The following is a 25,301-nucleotide window of genomic DNA, read 5'->3' as shown; positions in this document are numbered from 1 at the left end:
GCACCACTACTTTCAGTCACTTGGTGATTTGTACTGCTTCATCACTTCTGTATGTTACGTGTATTATGTGTTGAGTTCTGTGGTTGTACTTTGTTTCGTGTGGAATTTATTATTTTTTTCCCCCTCCCTTATGCTCCGCCCTGAGTGTGGCTACACCAGGGCGTATTGCAAGCAGGCCCTATGATGAAGCATGTCACACACTTCGGTGTGTGAGTGAGGGCAGTTTTTTCAAACAGATGAGTTTGTCTAATTTGTTATATGTTAAGTCTCGTGCTCTCCACCCCCCGTTGTGTGTTTACTTGAGACTTTATGGGGGTTTGGGGTGGTAGAGTTTATTTTAGACCCTCTCCCCTTCTATGTGTAAAGTGATAGCCCTTTTACCCCCTTTGTTAGCCTTTAACCATTTTTGCTATCTTCAGCCATCTAGTTTCACAATCACGTTCTGCCATTCTTCACTGACAACAATCCTTTTCACTTATACACCTTTAGAGCCCTCTGCCAAGTTTCAGTCCCTCTGCCAACAGATCCAACCTAAGACTACTCTCCCTGCACTAGATAGCGTCTATCACTCAGATGTCAGATTGTAACAGTACAGACTTCATTTTCTCTTTGCATGCTCTGTTTTTTCAACAAATACTTACCAGCACTATTCCCATTAAGGTGCATGCACGGGCGCGCACACCTCTCTTCCTGCGAGAGCGAACTGGCGTGTGGAGCGTGCGCACACACTGGACATCCCGAGAGAGTTCACGCTGCCGCTTTAAAAAAGCGAGCGGGCGAAAAACAGGCACTTCCTGGATGCGGCGTGGACTGTGGACAGAGGAAGCGTTTGGACTCTGGAGTGCAGGTAAGGCTGGCTGTCTGGCTGGCTTGGGGCTGTTAGGAAAGCGCGGTACAGGGCATATTGTGCGCTCTAGTTTAAGTATTCATGTTAATCACAGCCCCTTCACGAGCTGTGAATAACATGAATACTTAAATAAAAGCACACAATCTGCCCTGCACCGCGCTTTACTTACAAGAGTACAGCAAGTTAAAAAACACAACGTGTACTTTCTGAAAGTACACACTGTGCTTTTAAACTTGCATTACTCTTATAAGTAAAGTGTGGTGTACATTGTATGCCTTTGTCTCACTATTCATTTTAATCACAGCTCGTGAGGGGCTGTGATTAACATGAATACTTAAACTACAGCGCACAATATGCCCCGCACCGCGCTTTTCTAACAAACGAGTACAGCAAGTTTAAAAACACTGTGTGTACTTTCTGAAAGTACACGCTGTTTTTTTAAACTTGCGGTACTCTTGTAAGTAAAGCGTGGTGCAGGGCACATTGTGTGCCTTTGTCTCACTATTCATGTTAATCACAGCTCGTAAGGGGCTGTGATTAACATGAATACTTAAACTAAAGTGCACAATATGCCCCGCACCGCGCTTTTCTAACAAACGAGTACAGCAAGTTTAAAAACACTGCATGTACTTTCTCAAAGTACAAGCTGTGTTTTTAAACTTGCGGTACTCTTGTAAGTAAAGCCCGGTGCAGGGAACATTGTGTGCCTTTGTCTAACTATTCATGTTAATCACAGCTGTGATTAACATGAATACTTAACCGCATCCATGCGGTGCATTTTCCCGCTGTGCGCTGGAAAATTCAAAAACCCACTTTACATGACGAGCTCACCTTGTCATGAGTGTACCAGAGGTACACCTCATGACGAGCTGAGCTCGTCATGAGCGTCGAAGGGGTTAAACTAAAGCGCACAATATGCCCGTACCATGCTTTTTTAACAAACGAGTACAGCAAGTTTAAAAACACAGCGTGTACTTTCAGAATACACTGAAAGTACACACTGTGGTTTTAAACTTGCTGTACTCTTTTGAGTAAAGCGCTATGTCCCAAAAAGGAGGCAAGTTTAAGGTTCAAGGTACCCATAGCTGCCAAGGTTTCAGATCGCTATGAGTGACATTTTTATAATTGTCGTGAAATTATGAGTGACATTTCAACGACTATGAGTTACACTTTCTTTGCAAGCAAAACCAAGCAATGAAAACGCGGGAAACATAAACATCAGAAACTACACCCATTTGAGCAACGTGACTGTGACACCAAAAGAAATGTTATATAGCATAGCAAGTCAGTGCAACAGTAGGAGATCAGGTCGTACATCATAGCAAACATGGTTTCAGGTTGTCCTCATAGCAATGTATGTTTTGCATGTCAGATTTCGTCCATTTAAGCTTACTGCAGGGTTTTTTTTTTCTTCAGAAAAATCTGCAGTCCAGCCCTAGCTCGATAAGCCCGCAAACAGTCAAAACACTGACCTGACCTGCCACCTCAAGATCGGAAAGCACTGGTGGCAGAAAAGCAACGAAAGAGATGGCTGCAACCTCATCTCAGGGGGAAAATCGCCATGGTCCCAGCTCTACCCTTCGTGCGCTGAAAAAAAGCTTGGGGCCAGTGTATGCTTCATTGAAGCTCCAGGCAGCCCACCCGTCCAGCGCAAAGTTAGCTATAGATTCTCTCATTGTGGCCGGTCCAGACACAACCCCTTTTACCCTCCAGGGCACAGGCTTCCTCGTTGTGCAGTTCTGGGGTCAGGAGAAGCAATCTGCTGCTCTCAGTGCTTGAATGTCTGCTGCAATTGTGGGGTGCACATTCACTGTGCAGCTGCAAACTCTGTCCTGCACCGGGTAACCTAATGGTGCTCTGGTCTGAGTCACCCGAGATTCGCTGTGGGCGGGCGGGATCAGCTGGCACCACCACTGTTCCCCGATACTATGCCGATGTGGCCCTTTCTGCCTGGGAGTCCCGATCAGGACCGAAATGAAAGGACGCCGGGCACGAGTCCCAGTCGGGATCGAACTGGCGGCACACGGGGAACTGGACACTGAGACAGGGCTTGAGCAGAGCTGTAACATGCTCTTGGGCACGTATGCTCATGACGCTTTAAAATTAAAAAATAATTAGGCTTTACCTTACCTGTGAGTAGACTGGCAGAGTGAGCCACTGTACTGCAGACAAGCTTATGAGAGGCTGCAGGCCCCAAACTCGACTTCTGCAGTTACGGCCCGGATGGACTCATTAAGCGGGGCTGCTTGCAAGCACTGGCTGTTAACTCTCTCTCCAGGACTGCAGTGGCAGCAGGTTCAACTCTCTGGTCCAGACACCAATGACCACATCACCTTGATGAGTTGAGGCCGCAGCACGCACCATACAGGCCTGCAAGGCGAGCAGCAGCGCGCTCCACGCGGGTGTTAGTCGGAAGAATGTGGGCTGGAAGACAGCCTGGCGCGCAGCGACGGGGGCAGCCCGGAAATTAATTAATTAATGCAGTCAGGCTGGCAGGCGGCTGAGGCCGCAAACGTAACATTGTGGCACTGCAGCCAGCACTCTCAGTGACTCACTCAACCAGAGCTGAGGAGAGCACAATAATTTAACTGTTTATGAGCCACACTGCCAGAGCTGCTAGCGGCAAGTCTGGAGCAGCAGAGCCGGCGCACTAGCACCAGCGCGTAGTCAGTTTCAGTGGCATTAAAAATGAGTGACAAAGCATTTCAGTGCAGTGATGCGGAACACCACACTGAAATGCGTTAGTGTCACACGTGATGCGTAACACTTGGCAGGACTGGGTACCAGGTCAACGCAATCCTTTCTGCTTTTGAAGCAGCCGCCGCGAGCACCCATTGCAGCATGGCAACAGGGCACGCATCTTTGACGCGGTGTATAGCCGCAAAAACATACATAGCTGCCAGGGTTTCAGATTGCTATATGTGAAATTTTCATAAATTCTGTGCAATTTTGAGTGACATTCAACAACTATGAGTGACACCGTCTCTTGAGCAAAAATCAAGCAATGAAGATGAGGGAGACATATAAATATAAAAAATTACACCTATTTGAGCAGCCAGAAACTCTAAGATCTCAAACCGCTGCAAAGCACCAGTGATGCTGGGAAATTCCATCTGTAGCTGGCTCTGCATGAAGCCGTTATTGTACAGAAGCAGCACTCCTACCGGCCCACCCACTCTCGTGGATATCAGTGCTGCTGGCCTCAGTCAGTGAGCACCTCATCAGCTCCAGTGCTCCCAGGTCCCACGTATCTCCAGCGTGCTCATCAGGTGGTTATGCCTATTTTTGGTGCATTTTCACATAGCATGTCGTGATTCCTCCCCAGCCTTACAGGCCTGTATGCTTCCCCGCACCATGATCGTGTCTTTGTGGTTGCAGGCCCACGGGCACTGCAACGAGGTAGGGGGGGTATGCTCTGGTGCTGTTAGTGTTAGGGGATGCACCCCAGGCGCACCCCAGCCCTAGATTGCATTGGAGAACATTGTGGTGAGAGTGGTCCCCAGGCGGCATCCGCTAGCAGCTTCAGTTTAAGCTGGGCCTAGGGCAGTGAGGGAATAGTGCGGCCCTCCGGCCGTCTCAGGTTGCATCCTCCGGGTGTGCACACTGCACTGCAGCCATGTCAGTAGTCTTGCGCACGTGCAGCTGCCAGTCAGAAGTAGGCTAAATGTCACAGGCTGCTACATTTGTCCAGGGGGCAGGAAGATTCACATGTGCCGTCCTGCAGGGTGGTGGGGGCGCAATAGAAATGCAGCATTGCGCAATAGGTTTGCTACGATTAGCAAGAAATTAGATGGGGAAGCAATACTTTATTGCCTGCAGGGACGGTATTCCAGCTATTTCATTCAGCATAGAAGCGCTACTGCTTAACTACCGAGCCAAGCGCTATACCTAAAATGCGTGACTTTCCATTTCAGTGCGGTGATGTGGATCAGCAAACTGAACTGTGTTAGTCTAACGCCTGATGCGTGGCACTTGGCAGGCATGCACATAAATGATGCTGTTAATGTCTGTATTTATCACACTGTGATTGACTGCTGAGCCGGTCGGATGCTCCTTAGCACTGCAAAGTGCCCATGGAACTATGTTTAAATGTGATGCTCCCGTTACTGAGATCTTAGTGTAACCTCCAGCGTGCTGTACTTTTAAACTTGCTGCACTCTTTTGAGTAAAGCGCAGTGCGGGGCATATTGTGTGCTTTAGTTCAAGCATTCATGTTAATCACAGCTCCTTCATGAGCTGTGATTAACATGAATACTTAAATAAAAGCACACAATCTGCCTCGCACCACGCTTTACACAAAAGAGTACAGCAAGTTTAAAAACACAGTTGTACTTTCAATTTATTCACGCTGTGTTTTTAAACTTGCTGTACTCGTTTGTTTTGTTAGTAAAGCGCAGTGGGGGCACATTGTGTGCTTTTGTCTAAGTATTCATGTTAATCATAGCTTATGAAGGGGCTGTGATTAACATGAATACAGCAGTGAACAAACAGGGTAATGCCAGAACGGAGCAGAGAAAGGTGCAGTTTCTGACTTAGTAAAATCTTATGATGGTACCACCGTTGGCGTCTTGTGCTTTTCTAAACCTGAAGCGTACATGTCTGTGTAACCAATTCATGTCATGGCGTGTTTATCCAATTTGCAAACCTGCTTTAAGACCCTTAATGTGACGCTGTATGTGTGGAAATGCACCATCTCACGTTTTTAAGTAAACGTTTAGTGACATTTGGCGATGCACTCGTGCGGTCTGGTTCCTGGCGCACGTAGCCATGGTTGCAGTGCACAGAGATCCTCCACTGCCGCACACAGAGGAAAAAAATTAGAGGAAACATTGCTTACCAGTTCTATACATGGGCTAAAAAAAGGTTGACAGCATAAACAACATGAATAAGAACCATTTACAAAAGAGAAATCCTAACATATATGGCACTGAATTACATAGGTGTCCTCCTGCTCCCGGTCTACTGCCTTCTCTTCCAGGTCCTGGTGTCCCTTCCAGTGTTGGCCCTCCTCTTCATCCTGTTCCAAGTCCTTCTCTCCTGTGTTGCATTGGCCCTTCGGATCCTCATGGCCCTGGTCCAAAAATACTCCTAGTTACCTTGTGACTGGTTTCCTGAATATGGTGTCCCTCGTTCTAGTCCTTCGTGGCCGTCGTCTTCCAAGCCCTGCTCCTGGTCCTTCCTTGTATTAGCCCTTCCTGGGCCTCCAAATCCTGTAACTACTGATACCCACCCTTATCCTGCTAGTCTGTTGGGTCTTTCTCCACCTTACCCTATTGTCTTGGTTTTCCTACATCTGGCACTCCTAGTCTTCCTGTTTTGAGTTATTCTGATTATCGTTGCCCTGGTCCCTGTTGCTGTGCTCCACCTGGTACTGTGTCTATGGGTCCAAGTCTTCCTTATTAGGTCCTCTTTGGGTGTCCTTGTTTCTCAGGTTGTCATGGTCTACCTGATGCTTGCCAGCCTGGTCCCGATACCCTAGTTCCTGGCCCTCCTGCTCCACTTGGTTCCTTTAGTTGAGACCCCTTTGGTCCTCTTAGGTCTGTCCCGGGTCCTGCTTTTTTCTGGTCCTTCTAGTCCACCTAATCCTCCCTTGTCTGATCCCAGGTCTTAATGGGCCTAATCAACCCGTTCCTGCCACAACCAGTTTTCCTCGTCCTCTTCCAAATTGTCATGATATTCTTGACCCTGGTCCTCCTGCTCCTTGTCATCCTGATCTGCACTAAATGGTCAGCTTAGTCTTGATCCTTCTTGTTCAGGCTATTCTGTTCCAAGCCACCGGACTTGGTCATCCTGAGTCCTGTCACCCTGGCCCTCCTTGTCCTAGTCCTCCTTTTTCTCCTCATCCTTGTCCTCCTTGTCTTGGTATGCCAGGTCTTGATACTCCTGCGCCGCTGGGACATGATTTTCTGTTTCTTCTTGCATGTGATCTCATTGGACCTTCTTGCCCTGATCCTCTTAGCTTTTGTCCTGCTGGCCAGGATGTCTCATCCTGAAAAATGAGACTGAGAAGCAGGAAAACATACAATCAATACTAATAGTTATATTCACATTTTTTCCATGCCGGAAGCTTACTACTGTATTGTGTAGTGCATCAAACATTCAAATCCTCCTACATACAATAACAATACAAAATAGTACAAAACATTACAAATAGTGTCATACAAAAATCACCATAAAAACACTCCTATCTTCCAAACAAATATATTGAGGGCTGTGCATAACATTCCTGCAAAATCACTCTGACTTATAGTCTCTTGAGTCCGTATGTATATCCAAAAATGTAAATCCTTTCACTGGTATTAGGACAAAATACAATGTACTTAATACATCTTTTTAAAACTTCAAGAGACTTCATGAATGAGGTGTCAACGCATTTCTGCTTTTGGCTTTTAGGCCTCTTCAGGACAAAATGAAAGACGGAGCACAATAAGTGTCTCGAAACACCATACAGCTACCCAAACAAGGGACTCACAACCTCTGGGGGTAACTGATAAATTCTTCAATTAAAGAGCGTTCCCGGGTGAAGTAAATCCACAGTAAACCATCTTTGAGCGGGGGCGCACGGGCTCCACCAGGAAGCTCCACAGCCAATGAGGAATAATTTGTCCCCTTCTCCGTAGGAAGGCAGCTGGTGGCTAACAAGTCCATCCAACGGGTGTGTGGCAGTAATTTGACCTTGCCTTCTTACTTACAATCACGCCGCGGAAAGCCGGTATCCGAAGCTGACATGTGTGACCTCTACATGAGGGCCACCTCTTTCAGATTCTCCAGTTCCTGTTCTCCTAGTTTTCCTTACTCTGTCTGGTTTGCCTAAAACTAGTCTTCCTAATCCTGGTCCTCACAGTCTGTGTTGTTTCTAATCCTCCTTGTTTGGGTCTTTGTACGCCTAATCCACTTCATTCTGGTACTTCTGGCCATCCAGGCCCCCTTCTTCTCGCTCTTACTTTTCCTTCCAGTTCCTCTTTACCCTCGTACCCTTGGGCTGATAATTTTTACCCTTCTCACTGTCTCATACAATTCCTAGTACATCAGTTCCTGATTCTGCTGGTCCTCTTGGTTCACCTGGCCCCTTGTGCCCTGGTTCTCGTAGGCCTTTCCCTCTTAGTCTTTGTCTTCCTGGTTTGGATCCTCCTGGCCCTGTCCCTTGTCTTCATGGTCCTTCTGGCAATGCACACAGTCATCTGGGCCCTCATGGTCATGCTTCTCCTTATCTAGGTCCTGTTGAAACTCATCATTTTGCTCATGGTCCTCCTGGACATCCAGGTCCAGTCCCCTTAGTCTTCCTGGTTCTGGCTGTTCTGATCCTCCTGATATTCCTCATCCTGGTCTACAATGCTTAAGTCCTGTTTTTTCTGCTCCATGGGGTACTCCAGGCCTGGTCCTAATGTCATGGTCCCAGTGGCACTCCTAGGTCTGTTGCTGGTCTTTTTACTGCTGATTCTTCTAATCTTCTTTGCTCTGATCCTGGTTCTCCTGACTCTGGTCCTTCTGTTATTCTTGGTACTGGCTCTCACATATTCCTTACTTAATCTGGTTCCCTGGTTGTACTGGCCATAAACCTCATACTCCTAATCATCCTATGCTCTAAAGATATGGTCCCGATCCTCATGCTCTTTGCCCTTATGTTTCCTCACCAAACGATCATGCTCCACCTTGCTCTGGTTGTCCTGGGCCTGGCCATCCTTTTCCCCGTCTTCCTGGTCATCTTGTTCCTAGCCCTGTGGCCCAGACCTCCAGGGTATGGTCATTCAGGGCCTAAGGTAAAGGTAAAGGTAGACAGTGGCAGTGTCTCCCTACTCCGCTTGGCGCCAGGTAAAACATTTGCAGAGCAGAAGACTCTGCTGGCTTTGTTCTCTCCTAATTAGCTCTATGTCACGATATTTTAAAAATTGATAACGAATTTTTAAAAACCTCACTGTGTGTTCCTTGTGTTAAAATTTGATGTAATAATTTTTAAACACGCATTTACTGCGCACTCACGTTCTTTGGGGCTGCCAGGGTCATTCAGGCTCGTTTTCTACATCTCTGCTCCGTGTTGCAGCCTGCCCGCCCCGGTCCGACTCGGTAGCCAATACCGTTGAGCGGAGGGCGGGGCAGGTAAGAGCCAGAGTGAAACGCCCAGGTACTTCCTGAAAGCTCGAGTGGAGCGGTTAGCGCTCTAGCCTTCTAGCACACAGGGCTATTTAGGCTGCGAGGAGGCGAGGCGAATTGCGGTAAAGGTAGACAGTGGCAGTGTCTCCCTACTCCGCTTGGCGCCAGGTAAAACATTTGCAGAGCAGAAGACTCTGCTGGCTTTGTTCTCTCCTAATTAGCTCTATGTCACGATATTTTAAAAATTGATAACGAATTTTTAAAAACCTCACTGTGTGTTCCTTGTGTTAAAATTTGATGTAATAATTTTTAAACACGCATTTACTGCGCACTCACGTTCTTTGGGGCTGCCAGGGTCATTCAGGCTCGTTTTCTACATCTCTGCTCCGTGTTGCAGCCTGCCCGCCCCGGTCCGACTCGGTAGCCAATACCGTTGAGCGGAGGGCGGGGCAGGTAAGAGCCAGAGTGAAACGCCCAGGTACTTCCTGAAAGCTCGAGTGGAGCGGTTAGCGCTCTAGCCTTCTAGCACACAGGGCTATTTAGGCTGCGAGGAGGCGAGGCGAATTGCGGTAAAGGTAGACAGTGGCAGTGTCTCCCTACTCCGCTTGGCGCCAGGTAAAACATTTGCAGAGCAGAAGACTCTGCTGGCTTTGTTCTCTCCTAATTAGCTCTATGTCACGATATTTTAAAAATTGATAACGAATTTTTAAAAACCTCACTGTGTGTTCCTTGTGTTAAAATTTGATGTAATAATTTTTAAACACGCATTTACTGCGCACTCACGTTCTTTGGGGCTGCCAGGGTCATTCAGGCTCGTTTTCTACATCTCTGCTCCGTGTTGCAGCCTGCCCGCCCCGGTCCGACTCGATAGCCAATACCGTTGAGCGGAGGGCGGGGCAGGTAAGAGCCAGAGTGAAACGCCCAGGTACTTCCTGAAAGCTCGAGTGGAGCGGTTAGCGCTCTAGCCTTCTAGCACACAGGGCTATTTAGCCACTCGTCGGCCCTAGCGCGCAGCGGTTGCGCGCAGGGTGGCGCCTAAGTCTGCGCCTAAGACGAGCCAAAGACCAGCCCGTCTGCGCCCGTCCGCGACAGGACGGGGCACAGGGGCCATGGGAGCTGCATCAATCGGTCTCCAAGGACATTCCCCGCGAGGGCTCAAATATACACCTCAGGTACTGTGGCAACTTAAATCTGCCCCTCTATCGGGCTGTAAACGGGATGTGTTCCCTGAGATAGAGGGCCCTTTTTCCTGCTACCATTGCCATAGTCAGTTCAGTACTCTAATAGGAGATAATTCTGGGGCTAAATATTATCAACCAGGCAAATTGCCTAGAAACATTGAGATCGATTCTACCCAGACTCCCTCTGGGAGGAAAAACATACTTTGCAATATTAGATCACTTTCCAAACATACTGCTGAAGTATGGGACTTAATCTCCTCAAAACAGCCCGACTTGTGCTATCTTACAGAGACATGGTTAAAACCACACTCCACCCCTGTTATAACCCTAGGAATTCCTGTCGACTACAAGATAGTCAGACTGGACCGACCTATAAAATCTGGTGGTGGGATAGCCATTGTATATAAACAAGAAATCAGCGTCACGATATTAGATGAGCTAAGTACCCCTGAAATGGAACTACTAATTTTTAAAATTGTATGGTCCCCCAAAGAAAGTCAAAAAGGTGCCCTAGTATACCGTCCTCCGGGGCCCTGCACAAACTTTTCCAATAGGCTAATTGAGCTACTGGCCCCTCATATTAATAATGAGAGCAACTTCATACTAGTAGGAGATTTTAATGTTCACAGCGAAAAGCTGGATTGTAAGGAGGCACAGACCCTACTGACAGATTTATCCTTATTAGGACTATTAAAACGAAATTCTGGGCCCACACATCAGGCCGGACACACGCTCGACCTGGTTTTATCTAATTTCCTGTCAATTTCATGCCTACCTGGAGTTCAGGTTAACTGGACTGATCACTTTTTAATGGAATTCTACACCCCATATTCTAACCCTACCCCTGCAAGGTCTATCCCCTTACCTAGTGTGCGCAGACAATGGCACAAAGTTACTGCTGAGACCTTCAAGGAAAAATTCAAGCCCGTTGCCATCCTTCCCACCGATAATGCTGAAATAGCACTTGGGAAAATTGAATGCGCAACTAGGGATGCGATAGATAAAATTGCCCCCATGAAGCAATTTAAACCCCGACCTGCTAAAAAACAGGAAGTCTGGTTCTCGGACCATCTGAGGATGTTAAAGCTAACCGCCAGGAAGCTGGAGAAGAAGTGGAGAACCTCTCATTTGGTAGAGGACAAGAATAAATATTGGGACTCACTATCCATATACCATAAAGCCATCCGGGTAGCACGAAAAACCCACATTACGGCACAAATCACAGCTGCAGGGAATTCACCCAGGGTCCTTTATCAAATCCTCCAAACATTTGTTAAACCCATAGCATGTGAAACACCTGAGGTAGCATCACAGCAGCTGTGCAATGAAATATCCCAATTTTTTACAGAAAAAATAGACAAAATCTATGAGAAAATAATCAATGCCAGTAAGACCATCACTACAGATACAGCGCCTCTCCCAATAGACGCCGACCTGAAGCAGAGTACGTACTCTTTGGATACCTTCCCTCCTATTTCGTCCGATAACATCCTCTCTTTGATCTTACAGATCAAAAGTGGTAGCCCAGACGATACTATCCCAGCGAGGATAATGCCCGCCATAGCGGACCAACTCTGCCCCATGATTGGAGACATGGTAAACCTTTCTCTGGGCACAGGTAATGTCCCCAGAGAATGGAAACGAGCCATTGTTAGACCAATTAGGAAAAACACTGCGACTCCATGGACCGAATTGGCTAATCTGAGGCCCATCTCATTACTACCTTTCCTAGGAAAACTGACTGAGAAGCATGTCAACCACCATCTCTCCAGCTATATCGAACTTGCTGGGGCTCTAGACTACTCTCAGTCAGGGTTCAGACCCAAACATAGCACTGAATCCACCCTTCTGTCAGTCACTGATGACCTGCACATGTACCAGGACAAGGGCATCTCAGTAATCTTAGTTCTTTTAGACCTGTCTGCAGCGTTCGACACCGTGTCACATTCCATCTTGACTGAGCGGTTGTCGAACGCTGGCATTAAGAACAAAGCCCTTGCCTGGCTAAGGAGTTTTTTATCCGAGCGCACCCAGACTGTCACCATGGGTGCATATCGTTCAGCGGAGATGGAGATATCAAAAGGGGTGCCCCAGGGTTCGTGTCTTAGCCCGACCCTCTTCAACATTTATGTGGCACCCCTGGCTAGAGTGATGCGTAGGTACGGGTTTATCCCAGTATCCTACGCTGATGATACCCAGCTCCTCTTCCCTTTTAAAACCCTCTCCGCTGAAGTAAGAAACTCCTTTTCATCAGGCATGAAGGCAGTGGCACATTGGATGTCTTCCAATTGCCTTCAGTGCAACGTCAGCAAGACGGAAGTCATGCTGTTTGGGGAAGCCAGGATGCTATGGGCCCCAGATTGGTGGCCACAGGACTTGGGAGCAGCCCCAGAACCAAAGCAGATAGTGAAAAATCTGGGGGTCCGTTTGGACCAAGAACTATCTCTAAAACAGCACTCCAACTTTATCTCGGGTTCTTGCTTCCATACCATCAGCCTGCTGCGCAAGGTCTTCCCTCTACTGCCGGATTCTTTTAGGAGGACGCTAGTACAGGCACTCGTGCTAAGTCGGATCGATTATTGTAATGGCCTGCTGCTTTCAGCAAATGAAGGTGTGCTGGCTAAGCTCCAGGTCATTCAAAATACTGCGGCCCGACTGGTTCTGAATGCCCCGCCAAGGACTCCATCCAAACCCCTCCTTGAGCAATTACATTGGCTCTCGATCCGGCAAAGAATAAAATTCAAGATAGCTTGCCTGATCCACAAATGTCTCCATGGACAAGGGCCTGCTTATCTTAAAAACAAATTTATTCCCTATATGCCATCTCGAACGCTAAGATCAAGCAACAATTTGCTCTTAGTGGTGCCCCGCGCCAAGAAAGCGAGGCATGGGAATAAAGCATTGTCAATCACAGGACCCACACTATGGAACAGACTTCCTCTGTCCCTAAGACAGTGTACTGAGCACTTGAAATTCAGGAGGCAACTGAAAACTGTTTTATTTAAAAATGAGATCTAGCATCTGCTCCAATTTCACATCTTCAGTTTAGCCGGCACCAAAAAGCGCAGAGATACTCCATCTGGAGTCGATTCAAGCGCTATAAAAACCAGCAAATAAATAAATAAATAAATAAATAAATAAATAAATAAGGTGATTGGTCCGGATCCTCCTTTTCTTTCTCACCCTGGTCCTCCTAGTCCTGGTACTCAAGGTCCTGACCCTTTTTGCCTCGATTTTCTTGGTATTCCTTGTCCTTTATTTCCTGGTCCTCTTATAACTTATCCTTCAGGCTCTGGTTGCCTATGTCCCTGGTCTCACCTCCCTGGCACTCCTGGCTATGGGCTTGTTATTCTTGTTATCCATAATCCATTTCCTTTTTGAGATTATGTGCCCTGATCCTCGTGGTCCTAATTCTTATAGTTTGGTTTCTATTGGGCCTAGTTCTAGTGACACGGTTCAGTAAAACTCCTAGCATAGGTATTCACGGTCCTGGTCATGCTGGTCCTTCTAATCCTATTGCGCTTGGCATCATAAACCCTTCTTTTGGTCATCCTGGCCCTTCTTGGCTCCCCCAGGCATGGTCCATTTGGTTCGGTTCCATTCTGGTTCTCTTGGCTCTGGTCACCTTCTCCTCCTGGTACCGCAGGTCTTGGCCCATCTGGCCTCTCGTGTCCTAGCCCTCTTAGTCTTTGTCCTTGGTTTAGATTGTCCTGGTCCTCCTGGATCTGTTCCTTGTCTCTTATTCCTACTGGTACTGCAGTAATTGAATCTGACCCTCTTGATCCTGGTTCTCCTTGTTCAGGTCCTCCCGACCCTGGTCATTTTTATCCTGTTTCTCCTGACCACCACTGTGAGTCCCTGTGCACTGTTCCACTTGCTGTGGCCCCCTAGGCACTGATCTCATGGCCCTCTCAGCCCTGTTTCTAGTCCTCCTGGTCAAGTTCCCTTTAGTTCACCTAGTCATTGCTTTGGTTTTCTGAGTGCCCTTGGTACTAGTCGCCTTGGTCTTCCTAGTCCCTGTCCTGCTTATCCTGGTTTCCTGGTATTGCTGGCCACTGCACTCTATGTCCTGATCTTCGCAGTCCTCTTCAATCTGGTCCTGATCCTCCTGGCCGTACTCCTCCTGCTCCTTGCTCTCATGGGGCAGCAATACCTTGTCCTGGCCCGCCACGTTCAGCCACGTCTTTCCTAGTTCTGATGTTCCTTGATATCCTGTTCATGCCAGCAGTAGAAATCCCTGGCTATGTAATTCTTGATCTGTTTGATCATCAGTCTCATGTTTTCCTGCACCTAGCCCTTTGTATCCTGAGTCTCCTGTTTCAAAGGCTCCAATAAGAGTTCATACCTAAAATTCACTCTGCTCGATGAATTGTATGCAAATGTGTGTTTATTCACAGGCAGCAAATACATTGTGCCAGTGACTGAAATGTCAGTGTGGCTGAAGATGTCACTCATGACATGGGACCAATACGCATCTATGTCTGAAACCCACTCTGCTGAGTAAATAGTATGAAGAAGTATGTTTTTCCACTAGCAGCAGAGTGAACTCCTGCTGTGAAGTACCCAGATGCATAATTACCCGACTCCTGCCTTCAATTCCGCATTCCAACGGAAGCCTCATGCCTAAGCATGGGCGGATTTTGCGAATTGGCAATCCGCGAAATTGCGTATTTACAGATTCGCAATCCGCAAATTCCGCGAACTCTCGCGGATTCCTTTTTTTTTGTGTTTGCAAGTGTTTCTGCTATTTCGCAAGGGTTTTTTACCAGTTCGCAAACGCGAACTTACTTGTCGGGTAGCAACGGTAGTGACCATGTTGTTTCTACGTCTGGTTCATCACAGCACCCTCTGTTTCACCACTGCCACCCTCTGTTTCGCCACTGCTACCCTCTGGCTCACCCATGCCACCCTATGGCTCACCCATGCCACCCTCTAGTTCATCACTGTAGATTATGGGGGGAAAAGCACACCTGCCCTGCCTCAACTGACATGAATGAATTAGGGGCTTATTAATGTGTCACTGAATTTGAACTTCCAGGCTGGCATCTGCTTCCTTATCTGTAATTGCTTTCTGTTGCAGTGTAATTTTTTTAACAGGACCTTTGTTGTATACTTGTAGCTATTCTCTGAGTCTGCTGTGAGGGTCAGAGCAGGGTCATAGAATAGTTGCAAGTAGGCAACTGAACTCTGAAGGGGCCCCTCAGGAAGCACTACAGGGAATGGTTAATAATAATAAGATTGAACTTTTGCACCTGCTGAGTGCTTTCAGTTTTGCAAAAATCCAAATATCCAGCAGCATCCACAAAAAGTAATCCTTCCAGGCACTACAGGGAATGGTTACTAATGATAAGATTGAACTTTTGCACCTGCTGAGTGCTCTCAGTTTTGCAAAAATCCAAATATCCAGCAGCATCCACAAAAAGTAATCCTTCCAGGTCAAGATCCAAATCAAAGTGACCAGCACATGAAGAAAGCACTGGGAGGAGCCTGCTGGACAGGAACAGGAAGTTGGAGACTGTGGGGCACTTCCTTCCTCCCCCCCCCCCAAAATGGACTCCTTGCAAAAAAAAAGTGCAGGCAAATGTCAACCTGAGGAGTTATTCTGATAAAAATCATAATTTTCAAGGTTTATGCTGCCTGCTGGTGGATTTCTTGTGCGAAATTGCAAATTTTGCAATCTCGCAATTGCGAGATTGTCGCTGCCCACCGCATCTACATGTTCGCAAGTGTTTGCTCCCGTGAAATTGTATAGTATTCTAGTTGGCATGTGCGACCAAGCAAAAAATCCGCTTCGCACGGATTTACGAATTTTCAGCAAATTCGCGAGAGTTCGCGGATTGCGAATTTGCCGAAAATCCGCAAAATCCGCGAGCGGAACGGATTTTACGCCCATGCTTACTCATGCCCCATAATTGTGTCTCACTCAATTATCTCCCAAAGCACTGTGCCCCCAAGCACCAATTACCTACTAAACTTGTCCTTATTTCTAAACCCATATACCATCTATCTCTCTGCATTACCTGCATGCTGCTGCTCATCGACTGCTGCTGTTTTGCCCAGTTTGGAGATACTCAGCAAACACAGCCCAGCTTAAAATAAGCCTAAAGCTAGCACAAAGCCTTCCATAAGAGGCCCAAATAGCTTTCAAAAATCATTTAAAAAGTTTTATTCTCAGAGGGGCGCGCCAAAGGCAAGCCCGTCTGTGCCCGTCCACGCCAGGCCGGGGCAAGGGGCAGGGAACTATGGCCAGATATTGGCCTATTCAGCCATGGACTTAAAATCACTTAACCCCCCGCACATCTCTGCCGTCCCTTGGCCCCAATACACTTCGTCGTATCTCTATTAATGGCATCGCCCGGTCTTCACCACCTCACCCAGAGGCTGAATCTAGGAATATCTCCCCCACACCCACTTACCCTATCACTAAATCACAACTGGAACTTCGTTGCTTCTATCTCAATACTCGCTCCCTGGTGAAGCATCAACTTGATATCTTCTTACTATTGGACACTAATAAACCTGATATTTTATTAATTATGGAAACCTGGCTAACTCGGGATTCGTTACCCGATATTCTAGTAGCGCTCCCCTCAGACTATTATATTTTAGCAGCAAACCGTCCCTTGGGCAAGCTAGGTGGAGGGGTGGCAGCCATCATCCATAAAAATCACAAGTTTTTGGGCCTCACCTCCCTTGCGATCTCAGAGACGGAGAATCTGGTCCTCAAACTCGATACAGAGAGCCGTGCCTTGGCACTGGTACTGATTTACCGCCCACCCCGGGCAATGACCACATTCCCTATATCTCTAGGAGAACAGCGGCTCCCCTCGTGGTGAATTTCTCGAAAGCTCTCCTAGTCGGGGACCTGAACTATTGGATTAATAACGATGCCGGTGGACCTCAGGCAGCCAAACTTCAGGAACTGCTTTTGAACCTTAACTTGGTCCAGCATATACACGTTCCTACTCACGAAAAGGGTCACAGTCTGGACCAAATCTGGTCTCACAATCTGTCACTTTTAACCCCATCCATTACGCCCTGTATATGGTCCGACCATTACCTAATTCGGTTTACAATTACCATCGAAGGCCACACTAAACCACTACATCAGGTGGGGGGAGTGACCAGAAAATGGAAATCTGTAAATACCTCGGCTTTCATAGAAACTTTGAAATCCACGCAACCTACAATGTGCAAGGAGGTAGACATGATGGAAGGAAAGATCACAAACTGGCTATTAGAGGCTGCTGACACTCATGCCCCTATTGTCAAGTTCTCTCGCACACTAAAACTGGAACTTCGCCAAAAAGAAAGGACTTGGAGAATGAAATACTCCCCGCTAGATAAGGAGGAGTATATCACAGCCCGTAGAGAATATCGAAAAACTATTTTAAAAAGTAAAGTTGACTATTTCTCGAAGAAAATCTTAAACTCCCAAAACAAATCCAAGGATATTTTTAAAATAGTAACCGATCTCTGCATCAGTGATAGAACAGCTCCCACCCAGACCCCCACTCAAGAGCTTTGTAACTCACTCAATGAGTTTTTTATAAACAAAATCGTTACTATAAAAAGGAGCATCCCTGACTCGTCCAGCTCAGAACCCATGGACGACATTGGTAACAATCCATTTACTCTTGATGCTCTCTCCCCCATTGATTCAAAAACATTCTTGGAGCTCTTGTCCCGGGTCAATTCCGGATCACCTTTTGACAGCTGCCCTCTACATATATTGAAAGAGGTCTGCTCAGCCCTGCCCCTAAGTTTCCTTCCATTTTTGAATGAATCCCTTTCACAGGGCAAGGTCCCCTGCTTGTTTAAAAACGCCACAGTTGTCCAATTATTTAAAAAAAACGGGTGTAGACCCGCTGGACCCTGCTAATTATAGGCCCATTTCTCTCCTCCCTCTCCTGTCTAAACTTATTGAGGCTCATGTGTCTAGATGTCTCTCAAAGATTATAAAGCAATCTGACTACCTAGAACAGAATCAAGCCGGATTTCATCCGGCACATTCCACAGAAGCGGTGATCCTCGCAGTCCAGGAAACCTTGAGAGCTAATGCAGACAAGGACATCCATCAAGTCCTGATGCTCCTTGATTTGTCGGCCACGTTCGACACGGTCGACCACAACATCTTGTTGAACCGTGTCGAGCAGGCCGGCCTCAGGGGACCCGCACTCAGTTGGATAGCCTCCTTCATCACTCACCGGACGCAATCAGTGCGACTCGGAACTTTCACAGTCCAAAACCTGTCTTCCTCCTGTGGGGTGCCGCAGGGCTCATCACTCTCGCCACTCCTATTCAACCTGTATCTCAGACCTCTGCTACATTCCCTAAAAAATCGTAAAGTCACTATCTTTAATTACGTGGACGCCCTACAGCTAATAATCCCCCTGAACTCTCCGGAGTCTGTCGTTGAGTTTCAGGCAACAATGTCTCATATACAGAAATGGATGAACCTAAACCATCTTAAACTCAACCCGGGCAAGACGGAATTAGTCTTGCCCGGGAAGAGTGAGTTTCGCTGGGGCCCCCATTTCTGGCCTTCAGACATGGGCTCTCCGCCTACGGCCTCTCAGTCGATCAAGAGTCTGGGGGTTACCCTTAGCGCCGACCTGTCACTAAAAGGACGGGTGGGAGCTACTGTATCCTCCAGCTTTTTCCAACTACGGAAAATTAGGAAAATCTCCCACTTACTGACCCATTCGGCTCTCGTACAGGTAGTAATAGCCTTAGTACTCTCCCGCTTGGACTTCTCGAATGTCCTCTACCTTGGTCTTCCAGGCGGACTGCTGAAACGTCTCCAGATGGTTCAAAATCAGGCGGCAAGACTCATCTGGAAACAACCCAAATGGTAGTCAGCCAGACCAGGTCTGGAAAAACTCCACTGGCTACCGATGGCCCAAAGGAACGCCTTTAAAACCGGATGCACTGCCTTTAAAGCACTACACGGCAATGGCCCAAAATTTGTCAGACATATGATAACTAAACATAAACCCCAGCGCAATTTACGCTCTGCCCATCTCAATCTGGTCACCATTCCATCATTCAACAGGAAAAGACAAGGAGGATGCTGCTTTTCCTGTCTGGCGGCGACCCTTTGGAACTCCTTCCCCCTCTCACTCAGGAACTGTGACGATCTGCTGGTCTTCAGGAAATCATTGAAAACGTGGTTATTCAAGCAAATCTACGGTTAGGGAGAGTACCTGGACCTTTGACATTAGCGCCATGAAACCTACGGGTGTACGTTCACTCTATAAATATATATTACAATTAACATTAACATGATCAAATAAAAGCAATAAGAGCTTTAGAAAGTTGAAAAAAACAACTATTCCCAATCCGTCGTGGTGGGCGTGTGTGTCCGACGGTCCGAACTGCACATGCGTTTCATTCGGACGCACCCCGGTGGAATGTCCGCCGTGGTGAAAAGGTTAGAAAAAAACATCATCAAGACCCAATCCTCATTCGCTCAGCAGGAACTAATTGCTGCACAAAAGAGGCATGAACAAACTTTTCAGCATAATCTGTAAAATAGCTAACCCGGCCCCACCTGCTCTTAGAGACAACTGTAAAGGGAAATTTGAAACATTTTCAATTCTTGCATGACAAAAGTCACAAATTGAGGAATGACATCCATGCCAAGGCATACATCTATCAAAGAAAAACTTGTAAATCAACGTGAAACGTTTAACATCATATATGAGTACTCTCAATAAAACACTGTGACAGCATCACATGAAAACGGCCCATCCTCACTAATTAGAGCGACAGTGACAAACCTACCCACTGGATTAAGATCATTCACTGCTCTTTAAGAGCTGGTAGTTTGCCATACAGTCTGAAATTAGATCGGTTTGAAGAAAAGGTAAGTTGTGAAACCCCCCAAAAGCATGAAAGTTCTTAATGATTTCATGCAGGTAACAGTACAACCCGAGCTAGACAAACACATTGCTCATGTTCATGTGCTCTGAGCACGCCATAGTAAGGGGACTGAGATGCCACAGTGTCCATGTTTGTTAGTTGTTTTTTAGGTCTCACCTAGACAGTTTTAGCTGTCACAAATGCTTCAAGTTGTAAAACATAAATCATAAAAAATGAATACCGTCATGTGCACGGAGAGGGGGCTTTCAGTCTGCACTCTTCCTCCATTGGTCAGTTGAAGTGTCATATACATTTTTCTTCAGCCAACCACAACCTATAGTCTAGGGCAATGAGTCAGCCCCTTTCAGTCATTGGCTCTCTTCACTGTGAGTGACAGCATTTTGCTCTTGCACATGTTCAAGAACAAAGGTGCATGTGTGGTGCTATGCAGCATGTGTTTCCCTCACTGCTGGCTGGAGATGATAGCAGGAGTGCTATATATTAGTTGATTTGGTGCTGCCCTGCTCTGTCCCTCTAACACAATGCAGTGCAACAACTTTGGTTGCTGCAATGAATTGCATTACAAACTTAGTAAAACTCATATTGTGTTCTGAGCCTGGGTGTTTCCCCGTGCAACCGTCCCCATGTATCAATTTCAAGGAACTTGAAGGAAAACCTATTTTATATTGTCAACATTATTTTACAAGTTGACTTAACAGAAACTTCATATTATCCTCATTCTAACATACAGTAAAACCATGGGGTAATACTGCAATATGGGCTAAAAGGATTTCATCTGGCCAGTTACACTGACCACAATTTCCAGCTGCATCAGAATGAGTGGCTTAGATGAAGGAATTGGCTAGATATAGACAGTTAATTTGTATTTATATTTTGTGTAAGTAGTTCAGCTTGTCTGGTCCTTTTTTGCACCAGATCACTTAATAATTAGGGCTGTGTGAAAGTTTGCCAAATATGCATAATTTTTAGGAATTCAATGTATTATGCTAAATACATTTCAACTGTTTCTCAAACAACTTCTCTGTATGAATGTATACGTTGCACACAAAAAGTTAAATGAGACACAAGCAGGAGATCAGTTTAAGGAGAACATGCATTTTGCAGTATATTAGAACCCTTCTCCTTTGTTCAAAAATCACCATATAATTCACATTGTGTAAGATGTCGAAAATGGCACTTGTAAAACAAACATATTACACAGCCCTATTTAGCACAGACACACACTAAGTAATGCCTGACAAGAGATACTTCACTTACTAAAGAGTCATCTTTGGTAACTTACCTCCTGCATTTTAATGAGAAAACAGTCAATGAAGTCACGTGGGTCACTGGGATCTAATGTTGCTTGATGGTCTCTGATATATCCTTTCAAAAATCTTTTTACAACCTTATCATTGTGAAAGAATCTCTTGTGAGGACCAGGCAATGGTCGGATAATCCTTGGAAAGTGACTAAGGAGCTGTTAAAAGAGAAGAGTTATGGATAGTTAGCTATATAGCACATACCACTGTGTATTGCTCTTGGCCACTCTTTTTTTTGTGACATTATGCTGAGTTGTCCTATGAACCATGGTGGTGTTTGACCAACCTCAGTAACAGTAGCTTTTCCCCTTTCTGATTGTACAAATCTTAGCGGGATGCTACCTATGAAATTTGTAATCCACATATATATATGTATATATATATATATATATTCCTATATGTTAACATGTTTTTCTCTAGCCACAGCTCTTACTTGTCAATCCTTATATGTTTTGTACTTGCTCAACTGATGTGAGGTTGCATTGCTTTAAGAGACTCACCATAGTGGATTCACTGCTGGCTTTGGAACTTGAAAACTTGGGTTCTATTGCATATTTGGCACTTGCCAAACTTCATGTGATTCTGGGTAACCCACAAAATCATCTTTCTGAGTAGAGAAACTGAAGTATGGGAAATGTAATGCAACACATGCAAACCTCACATGATTCACATGAACTTGACTCATCACTCAGACCTGCATTAAACTCTCATGAATATAATTGTGCTTCCTAAGTACCAATACATACAATATTTATATTTGCATGTACGTTACATCCAACCAATGCACATTGCAGCCAATCTCATGTAAGAACAGCATAGTGTTGTTTTTCCATCCTATCACCCACACTGTGGGGCAGACTTTTGTGTCGCTGTAAAGTCATACAAAGTGTCCCAAAGTGGGTATAGTTTAGCTATGGTACTTACTCTCCGGCATAAAACTTTTTGGGATCTGGAAAGGGATCACTGACATAATATCGAATACACAAATATAGAATTACCAAAATATCGAAGAAAAAATATAGAATGCAAGAATATCAAATTCCTATCTACAAACAGGTAAGTACAAAAATATCGAATCAAAAATATAGTTTTAAAAAATATAGTTAGTCAAAATATCGCATTTTTTTAAATGTCTTAAAAGTAATTTAAAATTAATGAAATAATAAATATAACATTTACTATTACCACTCCAGTGAGTGCAACAGTAGGGAAAGCATTGGATAACATAGGGGTAAAAATTACTATTACCACTCCAGAGAGTGCAATAGTAGGGAAAGTGTTTGATAGCGTAGGGGTAAAAATTACTAGTCCCACTCCAGAGAGTGCAACAGTAGGGAAATCGTTGGATAGCGTAGGGGTAAAAATTACTATTCCCACTCCAGAGAGTGCAACAGTAGGGAAAGCGTTGGATAGCGTAGGGGTAAAAATTACTATTCGATATTAAATTACTTACCTTTAATTCGATATTTTTCACCACTATATTCTGTTCATTCGATATTTTGTCCATTCTATATTTTGACTTCGATATTTTGGTAATTCTATATTTTGAATTCGATATTTTGTCTTGTTACCGATGGTTTTAACGGACTCCACAGAGGCCTGCACTATGACCTCCGTGACGAATTGTGTTTTCACTACTAGCAGATTGCCTACGAATGACCAATTTTTTCTTTGTGTTTCGTTTGCCAGTTCAGTTAAGTTGCTGAGTAGATTGTTTTTAGCTTGGCCGAAGAGCTTCTGCTCTGTCTGTTTGCTTGTTTTCTCATTGAAGGGTGTCGGTGAGGCAGTCATTACTGCATTTGAGATCTTTGTGTCTAATGAGTTATTGTCTAGAGGTGATGACTTTGTGCCATCCATGTCGTTCTTATTAGCTCCTGAGTGCTTCTTGCCCCAGGTTGTGATTATTTGCTGGTTCTCTTCATTACGGTCTGCTCCTGCTGACTTTCTATTCCTGCCTTTTCTTTTTTGTTTACGGCGTCCTCGCGCATTCGTTAGGCTCACCGAGTCGACCCTATCTTTGATTGAGATGTTCTGTGGGGGCTCTTCTGATGAAGTTTTGGATTTTGGTGGTTGGTCCCTTTGCTTGATAACTGAGTGGTTGTCGTTGATGGTTCCTGGTGTTTTTTTGCAGGGGGTTGATCTACCGGGCCTGGCCTCTGTTATGGGGAGCGTTGTTATATTTAATTTTAAATCCCCCAGGAGGTTACCCAACATCATAGGTAGTGTGGATAGTTTGTCGACTATTGGAGAACAGATGCAGTCTATACTTTCTGTTTGAGATAATTTCACTGCCTCTTGTCCTCTTTTTATGTCCTGGTAGTAAAAAGCTCACAAATTTGCTCAAAAAGCTCAAAAACACTAGGACCTACCTGCTCACAGATCCGTCCAAGCCCCGATCGCCTGACACTAAATGTCCACAGTTTGTGTTTTGCTCTTTTAGGAACAATTTCTCATTTTTAGCCTTAGAATCACTTTGGGCCAGATATACTACCCTAAATTGCATGCGCAAACAGGTTTGCAACCCGTTTACGCAAGCAGAATGGCCTAGGGCCATGAACAATTCCTAAATAGCGAGTCGCAATTTATTTGCGACTCGCTATTTAGGAATTGTAAGTCGCAATTAGGAAGGGGCATTACTTTCCTAATTACATCCGCAAATCAATGTACAAATGTTTTGTGACTGCAAATGCGGTTGCAAAACACTCGCAAATTACCACCCTCTTCAAGAGGGTGGTGATGCAGTCGCAATTTGGAAAGGGTTCTCAGGGGACCCCTTCCACTTTGTGACTGTCTCTAAAAATATTTTTTAAGAGCAGGCAGTGGTCCCAGGGACCACTACCTGCACTTAAAAAAGGAAACTAAAACGTTTCATTTTTTTTTAAGAAAACATCCCGTTTTCCTTTAAGAAAAATGGGCTGCACTTAATTTTAAAAATTGCTCTATTTAAAAGCAGTCCCAGACATGGTGGTCTGCTAAGCCCAGGAGCCCACCATACGTGGGAGGGCCTGTCATTCCCAGTGGGCTCGTAATTAATATTAATGAGCCTCAAAATTTGCGACCCCACTGGGAATTGCAAACAGTGTTAAACACACTGTTGTACATGGCAAATTGCCCCTCGCAAATTGAGACTAGCAAATGAGTCGCAATTTGCAAGGCGCAATTTTGCTGGTCCTACATCTGGCTATATATTTTTATTTCATTGATCAATACCTTAGGAAAAAACTTGAATGATCTGCACAGATGGCCTCTTGCTAAATTTGGAATTTTGTCATGTTTTCAGAAATATTCCACGTTTTTTGAACACTCATGGTGTTCTTACATGGTTTCCAAAAAAACTGTAAGTTGTAATAAATAGACAAATAGAAATTTTAAACACCATTTAAAAAAGTACAAAGATGGTGGGAAAAATTGTTTCAACTCTATTTTAAAATCTGAGAAGTACGTACTACTGGGTGCGATTTTTAGGGGAAAAAAGCAGACACTTTTTAGGATTTCTTTTGTAGGAAAATTACATTTCTGACAAATTTTGCCTATATTCTCAGGGCTCTCCAGGTAAATTGTATTCCCTACGTTCATGTATAATGCCCAATTCATTTAGCCTCGATATCATTTGTAGAAAGAAAGTTGCAAGGAAATAACTGCAAACTGTAGCGAATATCAAAAAATTGTTCAGCATTGTGGAGGGAGGGGCATGTAATTTGAGTGTTTAAATACATACTTCATAATTATTAGAAAACATGCCACTAAATTCACTCCCTATCAATACCCCAATTCTTTCATGGATCAGTTATAGATCTGTGCACTTCATCTAATTCTTCTAATACAGCCTTTTCCAGTTGGCGAAGTGATTTATTCAAGGGAACTTCTTGTATCTGTATCATTGTCTTCCCATAAACTATAGTGGTACATTCTCATGTATGACTCCTTCCCCCAAACGTGTTTTCCCCTCTGCTATTCTTGCCTCCATACCCACCACTTGCTGTCTGTGACCTGACC

General features: G+C 45.3%; 1 protein-coding gene across 1 annotated transcript in view; it reads right to left on the bottom strand.

Moving 5' to 3' along the window:
* LOC144781694 (cytochrome P450 2G1-like) overlaps positions 1–25,301 on the bottom strand; it is a 424,926-nt gene that overhangs the window by 325,421 nt on the left and 74,204 nt on the right. Inside the window, exon 5 of the mRNA XM_078660670.1 lies at positions 21,287–21,463. Within this exon, the coding sequence (XP_078516796.1) occupies positions 21,287–21,463 (177 nt within the window). The remainder of the gene's footprint in view (positions 1–21,286; positions 21,464–25,301) is intronic.

Source organism: Lissotriton helveticus, chromosome 9 (assembly GCF_964261635.1).
Source record: "Lissotriton helveticus chromosome 9, aLisHel1.1, whole genome shotgun sequence".
NCBI classification, from domain to species: domain Eukaryota; kingdom Metazoa; phylum Chordata; class Amphibia; order Caudata; family Salamandridae; genus Lissotriton; species Lissotriton helveticus.
This window is presented reverse-complemented; position numbering and strand designations above follow the sequence as displayed.